The sequence below is a fragment of the Zonotrichia leucophrys genome, chromosome 3 (genome assembly GCF_028769735.1).
Source record: "Zonotrichia leucophrys gambelii isolate GWCS_2022_RI chromosome 3, RI_Zleu_2.0, whole genome shotgun sequence".
NCBI classification, from domain to species: domain Eukaryota; kingdom Metazoa; phylum Chordata; class Aves; order Passeriformes; family Passerellidae; genus Zonotrichia; species Zonotrichia leucophrys.
This window is the reverse complement of record NC_088172.1, coordinates 54751886-54772771: the sequence shown is the minus strand read 5'-3', so window position 1 is coordinate 54772771 and position 20886 is coordinate 54751886. Positions and strand designations below refer to the sequence as shown.

The 20886-nt window shown below is 36.4% G+C and overlaps 1 protein-coding gene across 2 annotated transcripts in view; it reads left to right on the top strand.

Annotated features, from left to right (window-relative positions):
• The window catches only part of VTA1 (vesicle trafficking 1), a 37686-nt gene that overhangs the window by 342 nt on the left and 16458 nt on the right, over positions 1-20886 (top strand). For both annotated transcript variants that reach the window (XM_064708292.1, XM_064708291.1), the window contains exons 2-4: positions 13854-13948; positions 16920-17047; positions 17700-17775. In XM_064708292.1, the coding sequence (XP_064564362.1) occupies positions 13854-13948; positions 16920-17047; positions 17700-17775 (299 nt within the window). The remainder of the gene's footprint in view (positions 1-13853; positions 13949-16919; positions 17048-17699; positions 17776-20886) is intronic.

Below are 20886 nucleotides of genomic sequence, written 5' to 3'. Positions count from 1 at the left end.
GCCTCTGCCCCGCTCCGTGCTTGCGGAGCTCCAGCCCCTCGGCGGCCGGAGCGCGTCCCGGCAGCCCCGCCGCAGGCTTGTGCGACACCGTGTAAAGCGGTCCTGATGGGACAGTCCTAATAAGGACGGTAGAAACCAAAAACTGATGTTCAAGAAGTTTTCAGAGTTTTTGTTCTTCTGAAAAAACTTCCCTTCGGTCCTGTGTAACTCTGAATAAGTATTTTGAGTTTGAGAATCTTTAGTGCTGATAGAAGTTTTCATTTTCTCTTCTGTGAGGCTTTGTCGCTTCTCGGAGTTCTGAAAGGGAGGTTTGCTCTTTTTCTGCTTCTTTCGCTGAAATGAGCACAGCAAAACCTTACTGTAAAACTTGCAAGTTAATATGTAGATTTTTCAAGCTGATATGGCTTCTAAGCTAGTGGTTGTCAGCATGAACTGTGAGTCTTCCTAAAAGACTTTGTATAGTGAATTAGGAAATACAAGCATGCTGTTAGTCTTAAATTCCTGTTACAGTTAAGCCACACTGGTAAACACTAGCAGATCACCAGAAATATATGTTTATGTTGTTGACAAGCCACCCTTAAAGGGAAGGAAGATAGGTCATCACAGTGTTATTGAGATAGGAGGTCGTTTAGGACGTTTATAGGAGTTTATTGAGATAGGAGGTCATTCGAGGGGTTTACTTGGCCTGTCTTCAAGAAAAATTAAATAAAAAATAGATGTAGGACTGGTAGTTTTTCTTTGTAAGGTGATCTTAATTTAGAAGAAGAGGTAGTGAAATTCACGTTTCAGATAGCTCTGAAAAAACTATCGTCTGAGTGACAGAAGAATAATTTTGCCTTTTCTGTGTTACACAGGAATAGTGTGCAACCAGGAAGGTGAAGTGGCCACATACTAGAACACTGGATGTTCTCACTAGTATTCACTCTTGCTGGAAAGGCACAGGACAAGTGACACTGTGTGTGGCAGGAAGCAGCAGCTACGTCAAGTTGCACTGAGGAGCTTTTTTGTTTGTTTTTCTTTATTTCTTTGGATTTTTCTGCCAGAAAAATGTAGCACACTGTCTGGCTGTACAAGAAAAAGACGTGCATTAGTGTAGGTGATAAAATAAAAGTCTATTTTAAACCAGAAATGTTTTAGTATACAATCTCTACTTTTCTTTGTGTTTTGCATTCTGAAACTTACATCTTAATGTAGAGGGGAAAAAAGCCTGTGTTGGATAATTAGCATTTTCTGTAAATCATTTGCCTTGTCTGTCCTAAGTAGTCTGAAAATTTTATTTTTTTCATATGAGTACTTCAACACATCTGGTTCATTACTGAATGTAGCAAAGACTGTATTCTAGAGGTATCTGTTTCATTGCAGTATTACGTAAAGTAAAAAGCACTGAGACCTCTTTTTCAAGTTAGGTCTCGCTCAGATCCTTTGTTTTTTTAAATACACGAAGGAGAAGAATGTGTTTTCACCAGTGTTCCACTGATGACACTTCCTCCCATGGTAGATGAGTTTGTCTGGATTGCAGAAAAGGCAGTACTCGTGCCCCATAGTTGTGGGTTTTTTTTCTTCATTTAGTTCTGGCTTTGAAGCAAAAGTAAGATTTATGAAACATTAATTTTTAACATCAGGGGCTTGGCATAATTACATGGAATCCCAAAGTATTAATTATTAATATTGCTACTGTCAAAAAAATGTACTGTATATACTCCTAGCATACTATGACTGGTAAAAGCCTTGCTAAAAAGATAGATTTTTAGAAGTGTAGAGCAGGGGATACAGAAAGATTTCAGGATTCCTTTCAAATAATGTTTTGAAAGGCATGCAGATTTATGTGGGGTTAAAGTAAGACTTCTCGTTAGATACTTCACTGGAAAAAGTTAGCATCTCATTGTGGAGCCTTTGAAATGGGTTTCAGAGGAGCTCTCTACATTTTATGTAACGTATTGTGTGCAAGGAATAGAGTGAGGAAAACTCTGTGTGTGCTAGATGTGTGTGGTGTTCTCGCTACACCAGCCTCATCTGCAGGCACATGCGTGGCACCCTGCATGTCCCAGGAGCTGCTGTGGCCTGTGCCTGGCACCCTGTGTGTCCCAGGAGCTGCTGTGGCCTGTGCCTGGCACACCCTGTGTGTCCCAGGAGCTGCTGTGGCCTGTGCCTGGCACACCCTGTGTGTCCCAGGAGCTGCTGTGGCCTGTGCCTGGCACACCCTGTGTGTCCCAGGAGCTGCTGTGTCCCATGCCTGGCACCCTGTGTCCCCCAGGAGCCGCTGTGTCCCATGCCTGGCACCCTGTGTGTCCCAGGAGCTGCTGTGGCCTGTGCCTGGCACCCTGCGTGTCCCAGGAGTGCTGTGTCCCATGCCTGGCACCCTGTGTGTCCCAGGAGCTGCTGTGGCCTGTGCCTGGCACCCTGCATGTCCCAGGAGCTGCTGTGGCCTGTGCCTGGCACCCTGTGTGTCCCAGGAGCTGCTGTGGCCTGTGCCTGGCACCCTGTGTGCCCCAGGAGCGGGGGCTGGTGAGGCACAGCAGAGCGCTCCCTGTGTTGTTGAAAGGCCGTGTTCCATCACAGAGCTGCTTACGCAGCCGCTCTGTGAGCGGGATCATTGGTTAGCTAGTGGATGTAACCATCAGTCTGAACAGTGATGTGTTTGTAGCTTTGGAATGTTGCCATAAGTGGGTTATACCCAGAAAAAAGCTTCAGTCACAATATTATTGATGTTGCCATGGCACAGTAGTTTGAAGTATGGGCATATGTATGCTAGATTTTAATTTATGTTAATTTTAGTTAAATTGCATTTTTATATGCTGTATAATGTGTTATTAACAATAATAATGCAAATTAATTTGAGGATAGGATGCAAGTGGACTCTAGCAAGATGTGTCTGCAACATAAAATATTGCTTTCTATAGCTTAGCAGGAAATGTTTCCGAGAAACTACTTGCTGCTCTTGTTAATGTTTTTGTCTCTCATCATAGGTGCTGTAGGTGCACTCTTAAAGCTGAAAATTTATGTGACAATTACATAATTTATTTGACTTTTTTTTTCTCTTGTGTTGTAGTGCATTTTGAGCATTAAGCTAGCATAAATCAGAATGCCAACTAAAGAAAATGCTGTAGTCTTTCTTTAGCTTCTCATTCCCAACCCTGGACTGCTTTAGAAGCAAATGTTGGTGTAATTGTATTATGAAAGACAATAATAAGCTATTTTTCAGCCAGGCCAATTCACTGCTGCCTAAACAGCTGTGTTCCCACATAGACAAAGAAAAAGAACAAGACACACTGGCTGGGGGCAAAGGCAGGACTCCTGCTTTTTTGGTATTGCTGACATATGTTGATTTATAGAAACTGTAATTTAATTAACATTAATCTGTTTTACACAATATAAATAGCTACAGCAGGGATTATTTGTCTTTCTCAACTATCACATAATTTTCCACATGAAAAGTAAAATGAACATTGATGTTCTTGTACACTCTAACACAACACTTCTTGTTGTGGTACTTCCACGTTGCAAAAATTTAAAAACTGGTTTGTTGCTGGTAATCCTGTGTAATCCTTACAAAACCCTCATTCTTAATCTTCTTTTTTTAGATATTCAGATTCAAAGCAGAATATGATCTGTAGCTTTATATGCGGTGTGTATACCATTACCTTTTTAGCCCTATCTGTTATTAGTAGATGGATGTAATTGATTGAAGTAATTAATTTTTTTTCCTGCCAGTGTGCACCATAAATTTACATGGTTGTAACATTTCTTCTACCTTGAACACAGGCTGTAGGGAAATAAAGAAACCAGTTTTGTTCTTTAGAAATTTTTAGTAGGACATGATCTCACAAAATAATTCTCCTTTTAAAGAGATTAGACACTTAATGGTTAACGTAAGTGTCCAGCACTCTGGTAATCTACCACCTTTTTTTAAAATGGTTTCCTCCACATATGATACTTTTTTCATTTTTGTGTTATTTGTTAATCATTGTCATTAAGTATGTAGCTATTTCAGGTTCAGTAAAGGTCAGTTTATTAAGCAGGTATAGTGGAATACCTGAAAAGTATGCTACACTGGTTGCCTAGCAAAGGGCACATATGTAATTGGTAGTCAATAAAATAACTTTTTATGTTAAAAACTTACTTGAGTGTAACTATTTGACTACTTTGAGATGTTATTTTGCAGACACAAGGAGGCAGGCTCTGATAAAAAAATTTCTGGCCTGTAATAACTGAAAAAATCTTGTCTCCAACTGTGGCATAAGCAGTTGGACTGATGAGTTGTTTTGTCAGGTTTTTTTGCAATTGCAAGGTTTTAGAGGTAACTGTATCTTTCAAAAACTTAAAGTTTGGAGTTAAAAGCAAGATTTTCATTAATGGCTGTTGTTTCAGCCTTCCATTGTTAATCTCTTTGCAGAAATATGTGGTAGTCTGTATTTACTGAACATTAATGTTCTAATTCTAAAGTCTTGAGAGAATGCCAGTGAGTTGCCAGAAAAGGACTGATGTTTCATGAACAGTTTTTGGATAATCAATGAATTCATGTGAGAAATTATGTTTCTAGTAACTTGCAAAAAGCAAAGTGTGGTGATTTTTGCTTTACAGTCTACTAAACATCAGAAGAAAATAATGTAAGATCAGTAGATATGATCTATATAAAAGAGGCATGAAAAATCTTCAGTTTTTAATTCTTGAGATGGAAAAGCATCAGAGAAATGCTTCCAGACTCTTGTATTAATAATTGTGATTTTGTGAGATCAAGCAAGAGAGAAAAGCAAGAGACAACTTTTATTCCACAACTAGTTGCCAACCTCTTGAACCAAAAGTCATTCAGCTTTTAACAGAAATGTCCATCTGTTAAATGTGACTGACTTGTCACTTTCAAGTGTAGTCAGACACCTGTTAAACAAGCTTCTCTCTGCATACAAATTATAAGAGATTTTTAGTATTACTATTACAAAAAAAGGACTGTGAAGTTCATGGCCAGACTAAGAATTTGGGAAATATAGTTACTGGGCAATTTTGCAACTGAAATACCATTATTTTTTTACCAATTCTTATCCTTTACCTATCCAATTAGTCCTTCTTAATAGGAATTACTAATAATGGTCAAATATTTTAATTGAGCTTTTAAATTATTCAACTTTTTATTGTATCTTGGTGCATTCTGAATGATTAATTTAGAAGATGCATGTAATTAGGAAGTCTTAATAAAATTAAAAGTAAGTGGTATTTGCTGTATTTGGAGAGATTCAGCATATGCTTAGTAACCTCATTTCTACTGGGACATTGTGGAATTCAAATGCATAAAAAAATGTGCTTGTAGAATTCTGTATCTAATATGATCAAATCCCTGAGCTTTCCAGTTTAAATATTCAGATTTAGTCCATTTGTAAAAGTACATTTTCCATATTCTCATATTGCTGGTGGCAAAGAACTGTTTTGTGGGCTACTAATGCAACAAATGTTTTAAAGTCTTTTATTAGAGCTGGCATACAGAAAAGTAGATTTAATCTGTTCGTTACTCAGGGTAAGCTAGTATGTGTAAGTCAGATATTTAAGTAAATACCAGTTTCGTAGTGTACTGTGAGTCTTGATTCTGCTAGGAGTAGAAGCTAAAAATTTTTCTCAATTTAAACTTTTCCCTTTGCTTTCTATTTTTTTTCTGTTTTCAGTCTGTTTGTTTGCTCTGATTATTTCAAAGATCTGTAACTGGGGAAGACTGTGCTTTTAAAACTGCTTTGTCTGCGGAGACAGAAAAACTAAAAAAGTGGTGGCAATAACAAAGATAATTGTATAAACTCCACAATCCTTAAAGCTGACTGTGGGTAGTGGCAAAAATTAGGATGATATTAACTGTTGTGTAGTATTCTGGGCTTTGCTTTGATTACGTAGGTAATATGTTTAAACAATCTGTTCTAACAGAGAATGAGAACGTATAGAACAAGTGTGCTTCAGAGATTGAAACCTTTTCTGAGCTACATGTATTTGTGTTAAACTCCTAAACTTCACTTGTATAGTGTAAATATACTAAGCTGCATTTTTCCGTCATATAATTCAATTTTTTTTACATATATATACCTTTTTTTACTTCTCTGGAAGTAGAATTAACAACTGTCTTTTCCTGCCTGAGGTATGCTGCTGCCTTTGAAGGAGGGATGCATCAACATCAACATTCTGATTTGCAGAATCACAAAACTGTTGGGGTTGGAGGCCTTTGTACATCGCTTTGTGCAATGCCCTGCTCAGAGCATAAGCACTGGGGCAGGTTGGTCAGGACTCTCTGTGGGCAGTTTTTGAGCATCCCCAGGGATGGTGACTCTACTGTTGGGAGCAACCTGTTCCAGTGTATGATAACCCAGACAGTAGAAGATTTTTCTTATGTTTAAATGGGATTTCTTGTATTTCATTTTGAGCCCATTGCCTCTCATACCACTGAGAAGTGTCTGGCTTTGTCTTCACTCCCCACTGATCCCCTCCTCTCTCGTCAGGTATTTAGACACAGTGATAAGACCCTCTTTGCTTTTCAAGAGTTACACAATGTGAGCTCTGCCTCTCCTGGTGTGACACATCCCTAGCCTTTCATCAGCCTTGCAGCCTTCCCATGTCTCCTACTGGGAGCCCAGGGCTGCAGGTGTGGCACACCAGTGCTGAGTAGAATGGAAAGATCACTCGTCTCAGCCTGCTGGCAGCACTTCTCCTGATTCAGCTGTGGGTGCTGGTGGCCAATAAGGTGAGGAGTGCGCTTTGGAAGCTTATCTCCTGGTCATCTAGGGTGCTTTGGTTCACCTCACGGAGTAGTTTAAACACATGACATTGGCTTCTTCCAGTTTAAACTCAACAAAATGGTGTTTCAGATTTGTGCTCTAATCACTAAAAGCTGTTTTATCCTCGTGACTTGACCACAACTAATCCAGAGTAGCTGCCTCCTACTCTTTTTGCATTCTAGAGGTCTCCATTGCTATAAAGCCTATGTTTAATGTAGCTTTTCTGTTTTATTTGGAATTGCTTTATTTTCTTTATTTAACTGTAGAGACCAGCTTTTAAAAATATGCGTAGTTTAAATATTGTAGGAAAGCTAAGAAGCTTATGAATTGTACATATAACTCTTACTCAAATTTTACAAGACCAAAATAAGTCCTTAAACCAGACAGAAGTGTGGTAATGTGGAATACAATTATTTCCTGAGATTCATAGTAGGTATTGCTATGTTATTTGTTTTGTCATCTAACCTTAATAGTTACCAGTCACGTTTGTCATTGGAAATTTTGTTTTGCCTATTTAGCTTGTCTATAATATTCTATTATTATTAAAATTAATTATAAGGAGACTTACTTGAGTCCTTAATTTCAGGAGTTTTAAGAGGCATTTGAGATCATTTTGACTTAATAAAATTTGTCTGGCATGTAACATACTATACTGTTACCCACTCATTTTCTTCAGTAAGATTTAGAATATTGTAAAAGAATCTGGGAGGCAAGAGGGTCATGATACTATCTTCTTTTGAGTTTCTTAATTATATTTTTTTTAGTCTTCATTTCCTCCACTTTTGCATTATATATTTTTTTTTTTCTTACAGGTTTTCCTAAGTTAATTTTACTTGAAAATAAGTATCTGAAAGTAACTTGGTTTCTCTGGAATGTTTTAGATTTTCAGTTGATGCTGCTCGCCTAATGTCTTTTCCAAGTTTCCTTTGGCATCATGTAATGAAGAGACAGTGCAAGACCTTCCAAGTTTGTTTGTCACTATGTTAAATCTATTTCTAAAAGTCCTTGAATGCAGACAGCTTGGACTTAGCCATGTAGAAATATATTTATTACCTGCATGCAGAAATTGCATGATTGAAATATGACACACTAATGTTTATGAGAACAAGAGCATTTTTATATGAAAATGTTTCCAGTAGTTTTGGATTTGAGTAGAATCCGATTTAATGTCTTTGTGCCCTTGGCTTCCCACATTTGTATTCCAGCTGTTGGATTCCTGTACCAAGCATTTAACAAACATTTTTTTGTCAGTGGTTTGACTAAGGGATGTAGAATATGAATGAGAAATAAATTACGGCCTGGTAAAGCTTTCATCCCTTAATCAGAATCAAAATATCACTAAAATTTATTGCAGTGTTATTTGTTACTATTTTATGTCCGTTTCTTACTATCAAATGTCAAAACTACTTCAGTTGCTAATAATTTATTTTCTGTGCTAGAGAATTAAATACACACAGGAAAAAAGAAGTATAATCTTTTGATCCTGTTAGGCCAGGAAGAAGAAAGATGGGTAGTAGGACAGAATTTAGAAGATAGAGAATAAACCTATTGTGCTTGCTGGCTGGCTGGAACTTTTGTTCTCCAGTATTTTTTACTTGGCACAAATTTAGTTTAAAATGGGAGTGAGGGGAGTTTCAGTTGTTATCCAAACATAAATCTGGAGTAATTTACTGTGTATGAGGAATGAATGTCTGGCACATACTAGAGACAAAATACTTGCTCTGAAATTGTGCTGTGTATTAGTAAAGGAAAAATAACATGGTATTACGTGACATAAATAAAGGCAGAGAAGTTTCTGTAAAGCTCACTGTATAATTCCTGCCAGCACACCCACACTTAGTATTTACTGAACAAAGATTAAGGGCAGCAAATCAAGATGTATATTTTGTAGTTGTCTTGGCAAAACATTTTTGTGAGAATGATTACTTGCCAAGTCTTTATGAATTTGAAGATAAATGTCCTGTCTGCAAACTCTGAGCAAACTCTCTTAGTTAATAATTGGCAAAACAGTTGTGTCTTTGTGTGTGAAATTACAAGTGACTTTAGCTCTACTTCTGATGTTATTTAATATTTAAACATTAGTTCTCTCTAGCCTCCTTTACCTCCTTAGTACTTTAATTTCTGCACATACAGTACTACTTTGTTGGCCACAAAAAGTCTTTTTTGCTACTTAGTTTGAATAGAGAGTGGCAGAAAACAGTTGTATCTGTTATAAAACCGAGTGCATAAAACAAAGAGGAGGAATAAGTTCATTCATCTGTTTGATCCCAGATATTCCAGATCTTAATCATAAATAGTGAAGAGAAATAAAACATGCAGGTCACTTAATTCCAAGATTGTCTACATTCTTCATATACATTTAGGCTTTGAAACTTTAAAATTTTTGCAGCTACATTGTATGGTTTTAGTTTTCATTTATATCAACATTTTTAGAAGCTTTGCTGTTCACAGAGGATTTTCTTTTATTAGAAGTTCCTAAACAAATGCCTCCTCTAAGTCAAGTTCTTTAGTTTTAAGAGTGTGTCACTGGTCATTAGGGACATGAACTTTAAACATTTTGTTCAATTTTAGAGAAGTTCTGAAGAGAAAACCAAAATGATTTTGATGTAAAATGGCCTTTCAAGTGTCGTATTCTATAAGGTAAAACAATGCATTTGTACTACATAACACGGTGAGGATTTCTTTTGTGGCATTATACTGTTCAGGAGATTACTTTCCACATAATAGAAATTGAACCACTTCCATTGAAGCAAAAGTTTTGTGACTTAGCAAACATAGTAATAATACTGTCCATTGCTTTTGCAATGTTACAGAAATCAGAACAGCTGTATTTAATGGAATGTAAATAATTTGTTTTCTTTTGGATGTGGGGAAAGGGGCAGCTGAACTCATGTCACTGTTGACTTTTCTTAGTGGAGATCCTGGAGGTGGTAAACTTTTGACCTCTCACTCATGAGTTACTTGCTACTGAGATTACTTGTCAGTGTAAATATGGAGGAGAGTTCTTTGACCATTAATTGCTAGTTTAAAATTTGTCTGATTATATTAACAAAGGAAAGGTATGTTTTGCTCTTGCTGCTGAAAATTTAGTAATGAGATGCATTTGTCTGTTTACTGCAAGTTAGGCAGGAAAACGACATTAATAGATTTACTTCACTAGGTGAAAACATATTTTTCAGTTGTAAAAACATGTGTTTTTACAATAAGTAATACTTGTGTGATCAAGCACACACAAAAGATATGCAAGAGAGCACCTTAACTGGCAAAGGTAGTAGTGTCTAAGCCAGCACAGTCTTACAGATAGCCTTCCTGTAAAATACATGGGACATTTCAAAATTGGAGCAGAGAGGACAACAGAAGACACAGATGTGGAAAAACTTGCATTTGGAAATAAATTAATATCTTTTCCTTATGAATATGATATAGTAATACTCAAAAATGGAAAAAGTATAACTAGTAGATGCTTTTTCCTGTTGTCAGCAGTAAGGCGAAGGATTGCTTACTGCTTTCAGATTGACTCCCATATTGCTTTTCATACAGATAATTTCAAAACTAAAATTTTAAACATTGAAAGGTTATTATATTTATTTCAGTATTGTCTTTCAAGATAAATACAAATTTATTTCCTCCTCTTCCTATTTTGGTTTTTTTTTCCTAGAAATTTCTAGTTCATTCAGTTTTTCAACTATTTCACCGTCTGTTTGTTTGGTAAGTTTAATGGTAGAGGTTTTCAATCCCAAAGTTTTATTTTTGACTAGAGCAGCACTGAGTAAAGCAGTAAGTGTCCCTAAACATGCTTATCAACATTCTGTGTGTCACTGATGAGATTCAAACTGGTAGAGTGTACTTTACTTCTGTTTCTTCAGTTCATCAACTGAAACTGATATTTGTGGAGATTTTCACTGGTTGTATCTGTTTTGCATTTCGTGATGTGAAGGTTGTGTCATCTTTCATTGCAATCAGGTTTTGTCAGTGTTTTATTAATAGCATCAAGCCAAGAATTCCTTCTGGCTCTGCATGCTACTAGGTAGTGATGCTCTGTCAATAGTTGTTTTCACAGACATCCTGCTCACTACTTGCTTGACAAAAAAGGAATAGCTTTTGCCTTTATCTCAATGATGGCCTCATCAGAGGCCTGTCTGTGGACAGGTTAGTCCTTCTTTCAAACATATAAATCTATGTGAAAAAGTGAGTATGCAAAAATTCCAGACTTCAAAAGCTTTTAAAGATCACAGTATACTCTCTTGTTAGGGTAACTTAAGTGTGCTTTGACCTTTTGCTAGTTCATGAGATCTTTCAGGAAATCTTAATTTCTATAGGCAATGGTACAAATTGGGACTTGATGGCTGCATGTGGTAACTTTCTACTGTGGTCAGTTGTGTGGCACAGAAGTGTAATTGCTGTGACAGGTGAACACATTTAATCTTATCTCAGGTGACATCAATAGTCTGTCTCTAGGATGTCTCTGTTCCTGTCATCTTAGAGCTGCTGCTGCAGGAGCACCTTCACTCTTTCTTGACAGTCTGTGCTTTGGATAATAGTACTTTGATTTTTAACAACCTAGGAACCTTGGGTACCTTGGTCCTAGAATCTTGTTAGGAGGAAGGTGTTGGTGGGGAAGATTGCTTGGTGTCACCCACAGTGTAAACTTATATAGGGACAAGAAAAACGTTTTTCTTTTTTCTGTAATTATTGTTCTCTGACATGTTATTTTAGTGTGTTCAAGAGCTGTTCTGCATTTGTTCATTGGAGTGCCTGAAGGAATCTTAAAGTCCTTCTCAGCTGTTGAAATCCTAAGAGGGGAGAAGGCTGGTTTTTCAGGACTTTATACAGAGCATACAGATGTCTCAGTCAAGTAAAAACAACTCTTGGGATATTAGTGAAGGAAAAATTATCTGGCTTTCACAATTTAAATGGATGTATTTGGAAGAAGAGTGGAAAAACCTACATACAGGTAACACAAGAGTAACAGTTACAATGTGGAAGATCTTTTAATTTTTAAACTGATCAAGGCTAAAGACATTTTCAAGATCCATTTATATGGAAACAGAGTTCTTTTTATGTAAATGAATTATGGACGAGATCTGAAGATGAATGCTTCAGCAAGTAAGGTAAATCTATATCCTGTAATGAACAAATGTATTTTGAATTTGTCACTCTAATGCGTATCAGTCTAAAATTATTTGCCTCTGAAAATGTCTGATCTTGGCATTCATCAAAAAGAAATAACTGATCTAGATGGTTCATAGGTTTAGCAACCTTACATTAATTTTAAGTTTTATATTGTTAAATTATACCATGAAATGGGTTCAGAGGAGCTTACAATTGAGTAGGTACTTAAAAATCAATTTAATTGAAGACTGCAAATTAGCTCCTTGTCATGTGATGATGGTATTTTAATTGATGACTGCTTTTAATATTAATTTTAGTGCCTTAGATGCAATTCTTTCTCTCTGTATGTTTTACTGTCTTTGAAATCTAATTTCAACCTTACATGTGCTAGTTTTGTAATGTTTAACATTAGCACATCAGCATCCTGAAAATAAATTAGGTGGGCTTAAGAGTACCCTTATCAGTAATTAGCTTAATAGTAATGTTGCCACTTGATGAAACCCACATAGAAATTCTTCCATTTGTTATGTTCAAGTATTGCAGTTCTTAAGTTTTCAGTAATTTCTTTAGTTTTGTTCAAGATTTTCGCTTGGTTTTTCTTTACTGAAAATTTGAATACAAAGATGGTAGATCCTTCTATACATTGTAATGTAAAAGCAGAAAGGCACTGGGGAGCACAAGTATTTTATTATTCAGGGAGAGTGTCTTTAAATGAATAGGCAACCCAACAGCTTTATCATTGAAAAATAAATGAGCTTTGCAGTCCCAAATAAGGAATATATGCTTAGTCTGGTTTGAACACTCAGTTGTATATAAAATAGGAAATACTACTTTAAAAATCTAAGAAAACTTAGTTAAATTATGGCACTCACCATCAGAATCTAAGTTTTGTAGAAAGAGATTGAATTTTATTAGATAAATTGCTAATAGATGGAAAAGGCAGACAAGCTTGTCTTCTGCAGCAAACATCAGGATAAGTGCTATGTGATAGCAGTTGTGTTATATTCATGTTTACTGACGTAATTTGAAGGGAAGAGATTCTCTCTACTGTATGAAGAGGTGCTTGGGAGGAGTAAGATGCTAAAGCTGTGAGGCAAGTTAGGATTGCTTGCAAGAGGGACATGGGGTATTCCGTAATAACTACCTCATGACAGTATTTGGTGGAGTTACAGCTTTTGATTCTTAAACTCTGCATTTGAAAGTGTTTTGTAGGACTCCCTTAAGAGTCAGAAGTGAGAGAGAAATATTTTTTTTTGTGGGAAATGTTCTGCATTTGATTACTGAATGTTTCTGGCTATTTTCCCTTCTCCGTGTGTGTTAATTGTAGCAAATAATGCTTACTCGTGTTAGCTCACAGTTTTATGAAGCCTATAAAGTTCTGCCATGTGCAAATCTAAAACTCACAGTTTTTTGGTAGTAAAAAGATAATTATTAATCAGAAGATATTAATGATTCATGTTCAAGATCTTACTAAAAACTGTCAACTCTGCTTGGAGGAGAAGTTTGATAAAGTCTGTCTTGCCTGATGTAAAGATCAGGTTTGTGTATTGTATGCGTATACATGGAGTTAGTAGATGCTTAGTACCATTTGCTCAAGGCTTTTAAGGATAACTGGCTCCTGCTACATGAAATTCCATTTATATCCATACACTCTCTCAAATCACTTCAAAGTTCCTATTTGGGTGAGTTGCAAGTGAGGTTGTGGTAGTTTATAAAAGCACTTGATATTGCATAACAGCGGTACAAACATCAGTTTAAAATGAGTAGGAATATTCATTGGGGGAAAATAAAGTGTAAATCTCCCCAAACTATTCCTAGTATCTCTGCAAGGCCAAACCTTACATTTTGCTGTCACTGCTCACTCCTACTGGAGTCAGTATATGGTTAAATGATGAGCTTGACTTTCATGTATGTTGGGGGCCATTGCTTTGTTTGCTTAAGAGTTCTGCTTCAGATAATGACTTGCAGCTTTCTTTGTGTGTTTTGTATCATTTCAAGGTCGTTTGTATGCAATGCAGACAGGGATGAAGATTGACAGTAAAACGCCAGAATGCCGTAAATTTTTATCCAAACTTATGGATCAGTTGGAAGCTGTAAGTAGAATTTCTTGCTTTCCTCAAAAATTATGATAATATTAATTAATTTTTATTTAAATTTCTGGAAATACAGTCTTTTCTCTGCAGCTGTTCTGCATGCAAGCATACTGCATGAACTTCAGTTGTGTGTAATAAATTGCAGAAGGATTGGAAGGAGATAAAGCTCTATGTGCGCATGCATGCACAAATGTAATTGAAATTTTGCCATAAGATTTTGTGTAGACAGCATAAATTAAAATGATTTATTATATATATTCTCATGACAAATCTTACTTCATTAGGAAAGTAATGCAGGTGTTCTAGAAGACGTTTTAAAATTCATTTACCTTTGATTCCTTGAAGTCTGTACAATTATTTTCACTGCTGTAGGACTTTATAGCCTAGTCCTGGGATGCTTTTGAAATCTCTAACCTAAAATACTGTATCCAGGGAGTTTTTAAAAATACTATTTAAAAGATAAAGATACTTCTGATTATATCCTATGTTAGAGATTGGAGATTTTTTTTTTTTAAATCTTGTAAACACAAGTCTATTCTGTGTGGGTAAGGGATAGCCATGCCAGGCTCTTCTAAGTGGACCTGATACTAATTGAAAGCCTTAAGTAGAAGAGAGTTTAAGAAAGGTAAAGTTGTGGTACAGATGGTCAGTTCAAGTTCCAGGAGTTGTTTATGTTCATACCCTGTAGTTTTCAGTGTTCTCAAAGGAAGAAGTTTGTTCATTCTGAGGTCTAAGTGTTCATTTGGAAGCAAAAAGTAGTGTTGAAAAATGAAGCAGCAGTTCTTTTTTTGTTCAGTACTGGTGATTCCATCCAAAGTCTAGCAGTGCCTGAAGAGATTGTGTGGAACTAGTATAACAGCCTTCACTTATGAAAGATGGATTGCTTGCCCACAGAAGTATTCAAGGCCAGGTTGGATAGGTCCTGAGCAACCTCTTCTAGTGAGTGGCATCCCTGCTCACAGCAGGGGAGTTGGAACTAGATGACCCTTCAGGTCCTTTCCAATCCAAACCATTCTGTGATTTTTCAGAAAAAATGAAAACATGAGCCATTTGTCTTTTTTTTCATAACTTGTACTTTTTGCTTTTTTATCACTGATTTTTGGCAATGGAAAATTCAGTGTACAGTGATTTCTTGGTGTGTTATTTAATCAGATTTTGGCGTCTTTAATAGGACTGGGGTTTGTGTTCAAAGGGAGAAAGAGATAGCAGAAGTGAGATTAACACTCAAAAGGATTTTGCTGTTCATTTCCTGGGTTACTTGTGGTACTGCAGCAGTTTATCTGCAGCATTCAGTTACCCCTTCTGTTTCAAAATTGAAAAGAGTAAAAAAGCATCAAAAATCTATAGTTTTGGTTACTGGTAAGATTATCTGGATGACAACTTATGCAAAGGTATTGAATATTCTTCTATGTATCCAGGTGGGTGAAGGATGGAGAGAGCACTCCTGGTCAAGTCTAATAGAGTAGTTTTGGGGCTAGGAAATTGGGGTTTATGGAAAAGTTTATGGAAAAGCTCCTGCTGTAATTTAGGAACTGCTGTTTTGAGTCTGCCCATAACCACCAGGGGGCGTAGAGGGGTGCGGTTTAATTTTTTTGAAGATTAAGCCTAAATGCATTGAGTTTTAGGTTAAAATTTTGTATCTATGTTTAAAACACCAGTACTGCTATATTGAATGGTAAATTGTGTGAAGCATAATTTCAACAGTAAACAGCTTGGTTAATTTTAATACTTTTAGAAGTGTATGTAAGTGTCAGTTGTGTGTTTGAAGTAATTGAGCATCAGATCAAGTGTAGTAATTAGTTCTTTTCTGAGGGCGAGGTATACAGATAGGTTAGGGAAATATATGTATATACAAACAGTTTTCTTCTGAGTTAGCTTCAGTGTCTTGAATGTTTCATTTGAACACACGAATTCTGGTACTTTCACAAGAAAATTACACTTTGTAAAGCAAATACTTTTTGAAAACTACATAGAGTAGTTAGATTAAAGCCTTTAAATTTAAAATTCTGTTTGGAAAGCTTATATTTAACTACTGAAATGAAGTAACATTTCTGGCAGTATTCTATGTCTTAGAAAGTTGGCAGCAATCTAAAAAATATGGAAATACTGCCTGCATGATTAAAATTTTCTTCGCACGCACAGTGAAAAATAACTTCCATTCAGAGATTGTTTTTAAATCTTTTGGCAAAATAAAGGCTGCAGGTTAGTATCATGCAGTGTTCCTGTTTTTGTTCTCTAAGGATAACCTGAGATTTCCTTATGTGCAAACAGTAAGCCTATTCAGAAGCTGTAAATCCACCTGTTGTAACTGTTAGAGGGTTGTTTGCTTTACTGATTTTTATAAGGAAACCTGAGGATTCTGGTACTCTAACATCTTTGAAAAGAGTTCTTTCAATTGAAATACGGTGCTTACACTGAAAATTCCAGTAAATCCATAGGTCACCAGGCAGGTCAAGGTAGGGCTCAGACACTTTGAAAGATGTAATGAACTGCAGTGAAATAACCTCACAAGAGGAGAGATACATGATGACTGATCTACAGCACCTTTATAAAGCATGCATTACTTTACCAGTTGAACTGTGTTTAATCTTGACACAAGCTTCAGTGCTGGGTTTTTAAGATGCTGAGGGGAAAAATATCTGTTGCTGTTCCTTCACAGCATTGTAGCTGTGTTTATTTTTAACCTTGGTGGAGAAGAAGTTGGGGTGTTGATGGTTTTTCTAAGCATTTTGTGACCGAAGATTCAGAGCTACTTATTCATAATATTTCTCTCTCCCCAAGCGTGTGCGTTCTCTTTCACACGCTGCTTTTAGCATTTGTTATGTTAGAAGCTGCAGATTTGTAAAACAAAGTGTAAGTTGTTTCTTTTTAAATTATACTTGACTTTGTGTAAATCGGCAGGTTCTTTTTGTGTTTGCAGAATTGCTATATTCTAATAAAGTAATTAATGTATTTTTCCAACATTTTTCAGATGAAAAAGCAATTTGGTGATAATGAAGCAATTACTCAGGAAATTGTTGGCTCTGCTCATGTGGAGAATTATGCCTTGAAAATGTTTTTGTATGCAGACAATGAAGACAGAGCTGGGCAATTTCATAAGTAGGTGAAAATCTTTTTTTGTCTTATCTGAAGATACTGGTCAGGGAATGTCAATATCCAAACTCTTTAATTTGAGTGGAAGCAAGAATTGAGATTTAGTACATTCTTTTCTCTACTGGAAAACTCACTTTGTTACTACTTATAGGTCTCTAGCATCACACATTAACTGGTATCCTCCTCCTTAAGCTCCTTTAGGAGTTGCTTACCTACTGGCATGCCTTCCAAAACCACAGGCTAATATTGTGCTTTATTTTATCAAGCATGTTATAGTTTCTATTGACCAGTGATAGTAGAATAGTTGTGATGATCCATTATGTGTTTTGGTTTACAGCAATTACTATGGCATGTTCATGTATTTTTCTAAGCTAATACAGGATTTCTGGTGTCCTACAAATTCCAAGCTAGAAACTAAGTTCAGAACATGTAACCAGTTTTAAAAAAATGCTGAATATTTTCTGCATAGTAGTTAGGAGACTAATCAGTATTGGTAGATTTAAATGCTGTGAAGCAGCTTCTGTAACATCAGATTAAAAGAGAAAAAAAAACAATGTTTGGCTTGAAATAAGCCAGTGTGATCTAAGATTACAACGTGTAAAATGTGATTCTGAGAGAGTGACATTGCCAAGTTAGCAAAATGCTTTCTTTTTTGCAGAAACATGATAAAGTCCTTTTATACTGCAAGTCTCCTGATAGATGTTCTAACAGTATTTGGGGAGCTCTCTGAAGAGGTAAGTGTCAGGCGTATGAGTGTATTATCTGATTGCTTTTCCAAGCACAGACTTTGCTTTTATATGTCGTGAATATGAATTTCAAAGAACAGTGCAGCCAAATACTTGTTAGAAAGCCATAAAGAATCATGCAAAGTATTTCAAATAAATTGTAGATTTACATAGAAATACTAGACATCTGTTAGAAGATGCTTCATGACAAGTATCAATTAGAAACTCAAAGTCTGATTTTTACATTGAGCAAGTGGGAATGCTTATGGGAGAAAAATGGTGCAAGGCTCCTAGCTTTGTCCACCTTCACTTTTTTCCATGTCCTGCTTGAAATTCACAGGCTTTGCATCCTGCATGTAAATCCCCAATCTGGTAAGTGTGCCTAAAGTGCAGTTGTACTTGCTCAGTTTAAAATGCAGTTGTTGTGGCTACTTGCGTTTGTAAATATTGGAAAGAAGGTAAAGCATTGTCTTAATAGTGTTGCACCTCTGGAATACTGTAGGATGTAAGTATAGATACTAAAGATAGGTCTTACCCAAGAGAAGTGTTTGGTGAAGGGTTTTGCAAGATTTTCCATCTTCCATAGCCTGAGACCAATCCAAAATTTTCATCTTATTGAAAGGCACAAATAAGTTTGTTTTTTTGATGTGTTCTCTTAAAACTGTCTGCTCTGCACCCTGACATCCTTTACTAGATCCAGTAATAACATTTCCTAGAGCCAGAGAGTGAATGCATATTTGCACATTGAATTGGACTGAAAAAAAGCATCTTAGTCTGTAGGAATCCAGTGCACAGGACAGTGCACTGATCAGTTGACTCCTCAGAGTACCTGAAGCAATCCTGCTTTGAAGATGGAAGAAATTGTTACAAATGTCAGTGCAGAATGCTAGCAGTGGTACATTTTCTGTTGTGTCTTGGGGTTTTTTGTTGTTGATGCTGAAAGGACAGAAATGCTTTGTAATTGGAAAGAAGCAGAATTCTCTCATTTTGTTTAATTGGTAAATACCGATGGTAAAAGAGAGTGTACAAGAAATATAGAAAATATATGCTCCTCTGTATAGTATCATTACATTTCAACAGTTTATTTATCCATTCTCATGTAATGGGATGATGGGAGAAGTATGGCTTGACTGTCTTAGACTATTGCAGAAGTTTTTTTCAGCCTAAGTAAAATTCAGCCTGACACCTGCTTATAGAGAATGACATGTATATTCAGACCGCCGGCCTGTCTTTTCAATGGATAGCTGAAATTGCCTTCATATGTGGACTGTCAACTATTAAAAGGCTTTTAAAGCAATAGCATAAGGCACAGAAAGCAGATATTCAACACCTAGAATCAGAAAATGGGTGTTGAGCATAATATGTATGTTTTTAAATGGAAAGTGATTGATTATTGGGTAATATGAATGGATTGTGTCACAGATGAAGAGTGGTTGTTCTGTATCTCCATGTTAGAACTAGGCAGAAGGATTTTCTGGAAGGCTTGGTTTTACAAGACACAGCTTAGATAAGAGTGGTAGGAAGCTCTGCAATAGCAGCATTCTTTTCATTTACCTCAGGAGTAGCATTCATTCAATGGGGCAGGCTTCTGGAAGGGGACAGCAGTGCATGTTAAAAACAGACCAAACCAACAGCATTTCACTTCTCAGTTCTGGAACAATAAGCTTTGCAGTCGGGATGCAGGACAGACATCAAACACTTTGTTCCATTCTCCTCTCTCCATCCATCATCTTGGTGCCAGGGTTGGGGGTGCTTGGGCTGTCCTTCAGTATGCTCTCCCAAGGGCACCACCAGGGCCTCCGCTGTGCCCCAAGGTGGCTTCACTGGGGCTTTTTATCCAGCATGGGGCAGCCCTGGCCTGTCCTCACAGACACCCCGCCTGCCGTGCTGAGTTGCCAGCGCCTGGGATGGACACCCGGTACAGCTGCATCTTCACACTTTGTCAATAAATAATCACCATATTAGAATAGGGGGGAGATGTACAGGCTCTTACATATTGCATACTAATCTTTCCTAAAAGTAGCATACTCTGGGTATGTGTTTTCTGCATTTTGAGGCTTCTAGAGTGTTTGTTAAAAATGAAGGAATTTAATCTGTAACACTGACTGACCAGAAATTATTATTAAAACAAAGTTTAACAGAAAGCCATGTTTTCCAATTCCAGTTTACCTTTTTGAGGTAGCCTGAATGCATTTTAATAAATATGTCATCAGAATAGGCCTTTTTGCTGGAGAACATGTTGTTTTCAAAAATGAAGACCAGATCTTTCTCTTGGATTGTGTGAGCACGCTGGGTGATACATTGTATTAAATATGAGCAAGGGAGCTTGCTGGAGATACCTTTTGTATTGTGTCTCTCTACCCTGTTCTAGATGACAGTGCAGTAGGCTTTGTGAAGTACAGTATTGAATTTCAGTTTATTGATTTCTTAGAAACTTTGGATTTAATTTTCAAATCAATTTTTAATTTTTTAAAATAAAATTTAATTTTTAAATTTTTGGGGTTGGTGTGAACTGTGGTTTCCCAGCCTGCATTGTTCATTTGGGCAAATTATTCCACTCATCCTTTCACATTTCTAATGTTTATATTCAGCCTTGATCCTTGATTTATGTTACCTCATAACTGTCAGAACTGGTTGTTTCCCATGCAACTGTTGGCAAAACAGTTGATTTGCATAATCAGTTTAATATTTCTTGCATCAATTGACAGCTCTTCCTGGATTAAACACTATTATAACTGCCCAGGAGATACAAAGTGGCCAACCTTCCTTTCATGTTTTGACATGCTTAAAGTTGTACTTAGGAACAGTGAAGTATATTTTAAAAAACAAAATGGAAAATCTTAATGTCAGAGAATATTGCAAACAAATCACATTAATCTGCAGTTACATCAGCCTTTTTGTGTTCATGCTTTTACATTAAATTTTAAATTTTTAAATAATATAATTAGAAGAAAGTCCATATTTCTGATACTCAGTGGTAGCATTTAAAGTTTCAAGTATTTAAATCTAAAGTAAATAATCATCAAAGTTTATGGAGATAGGAAACTTTCTTCATTATTTCATGTTAGTAATTACTACACAGTGCTATGTCTTTCATACTAGTTTTTCTTGGTATCATTT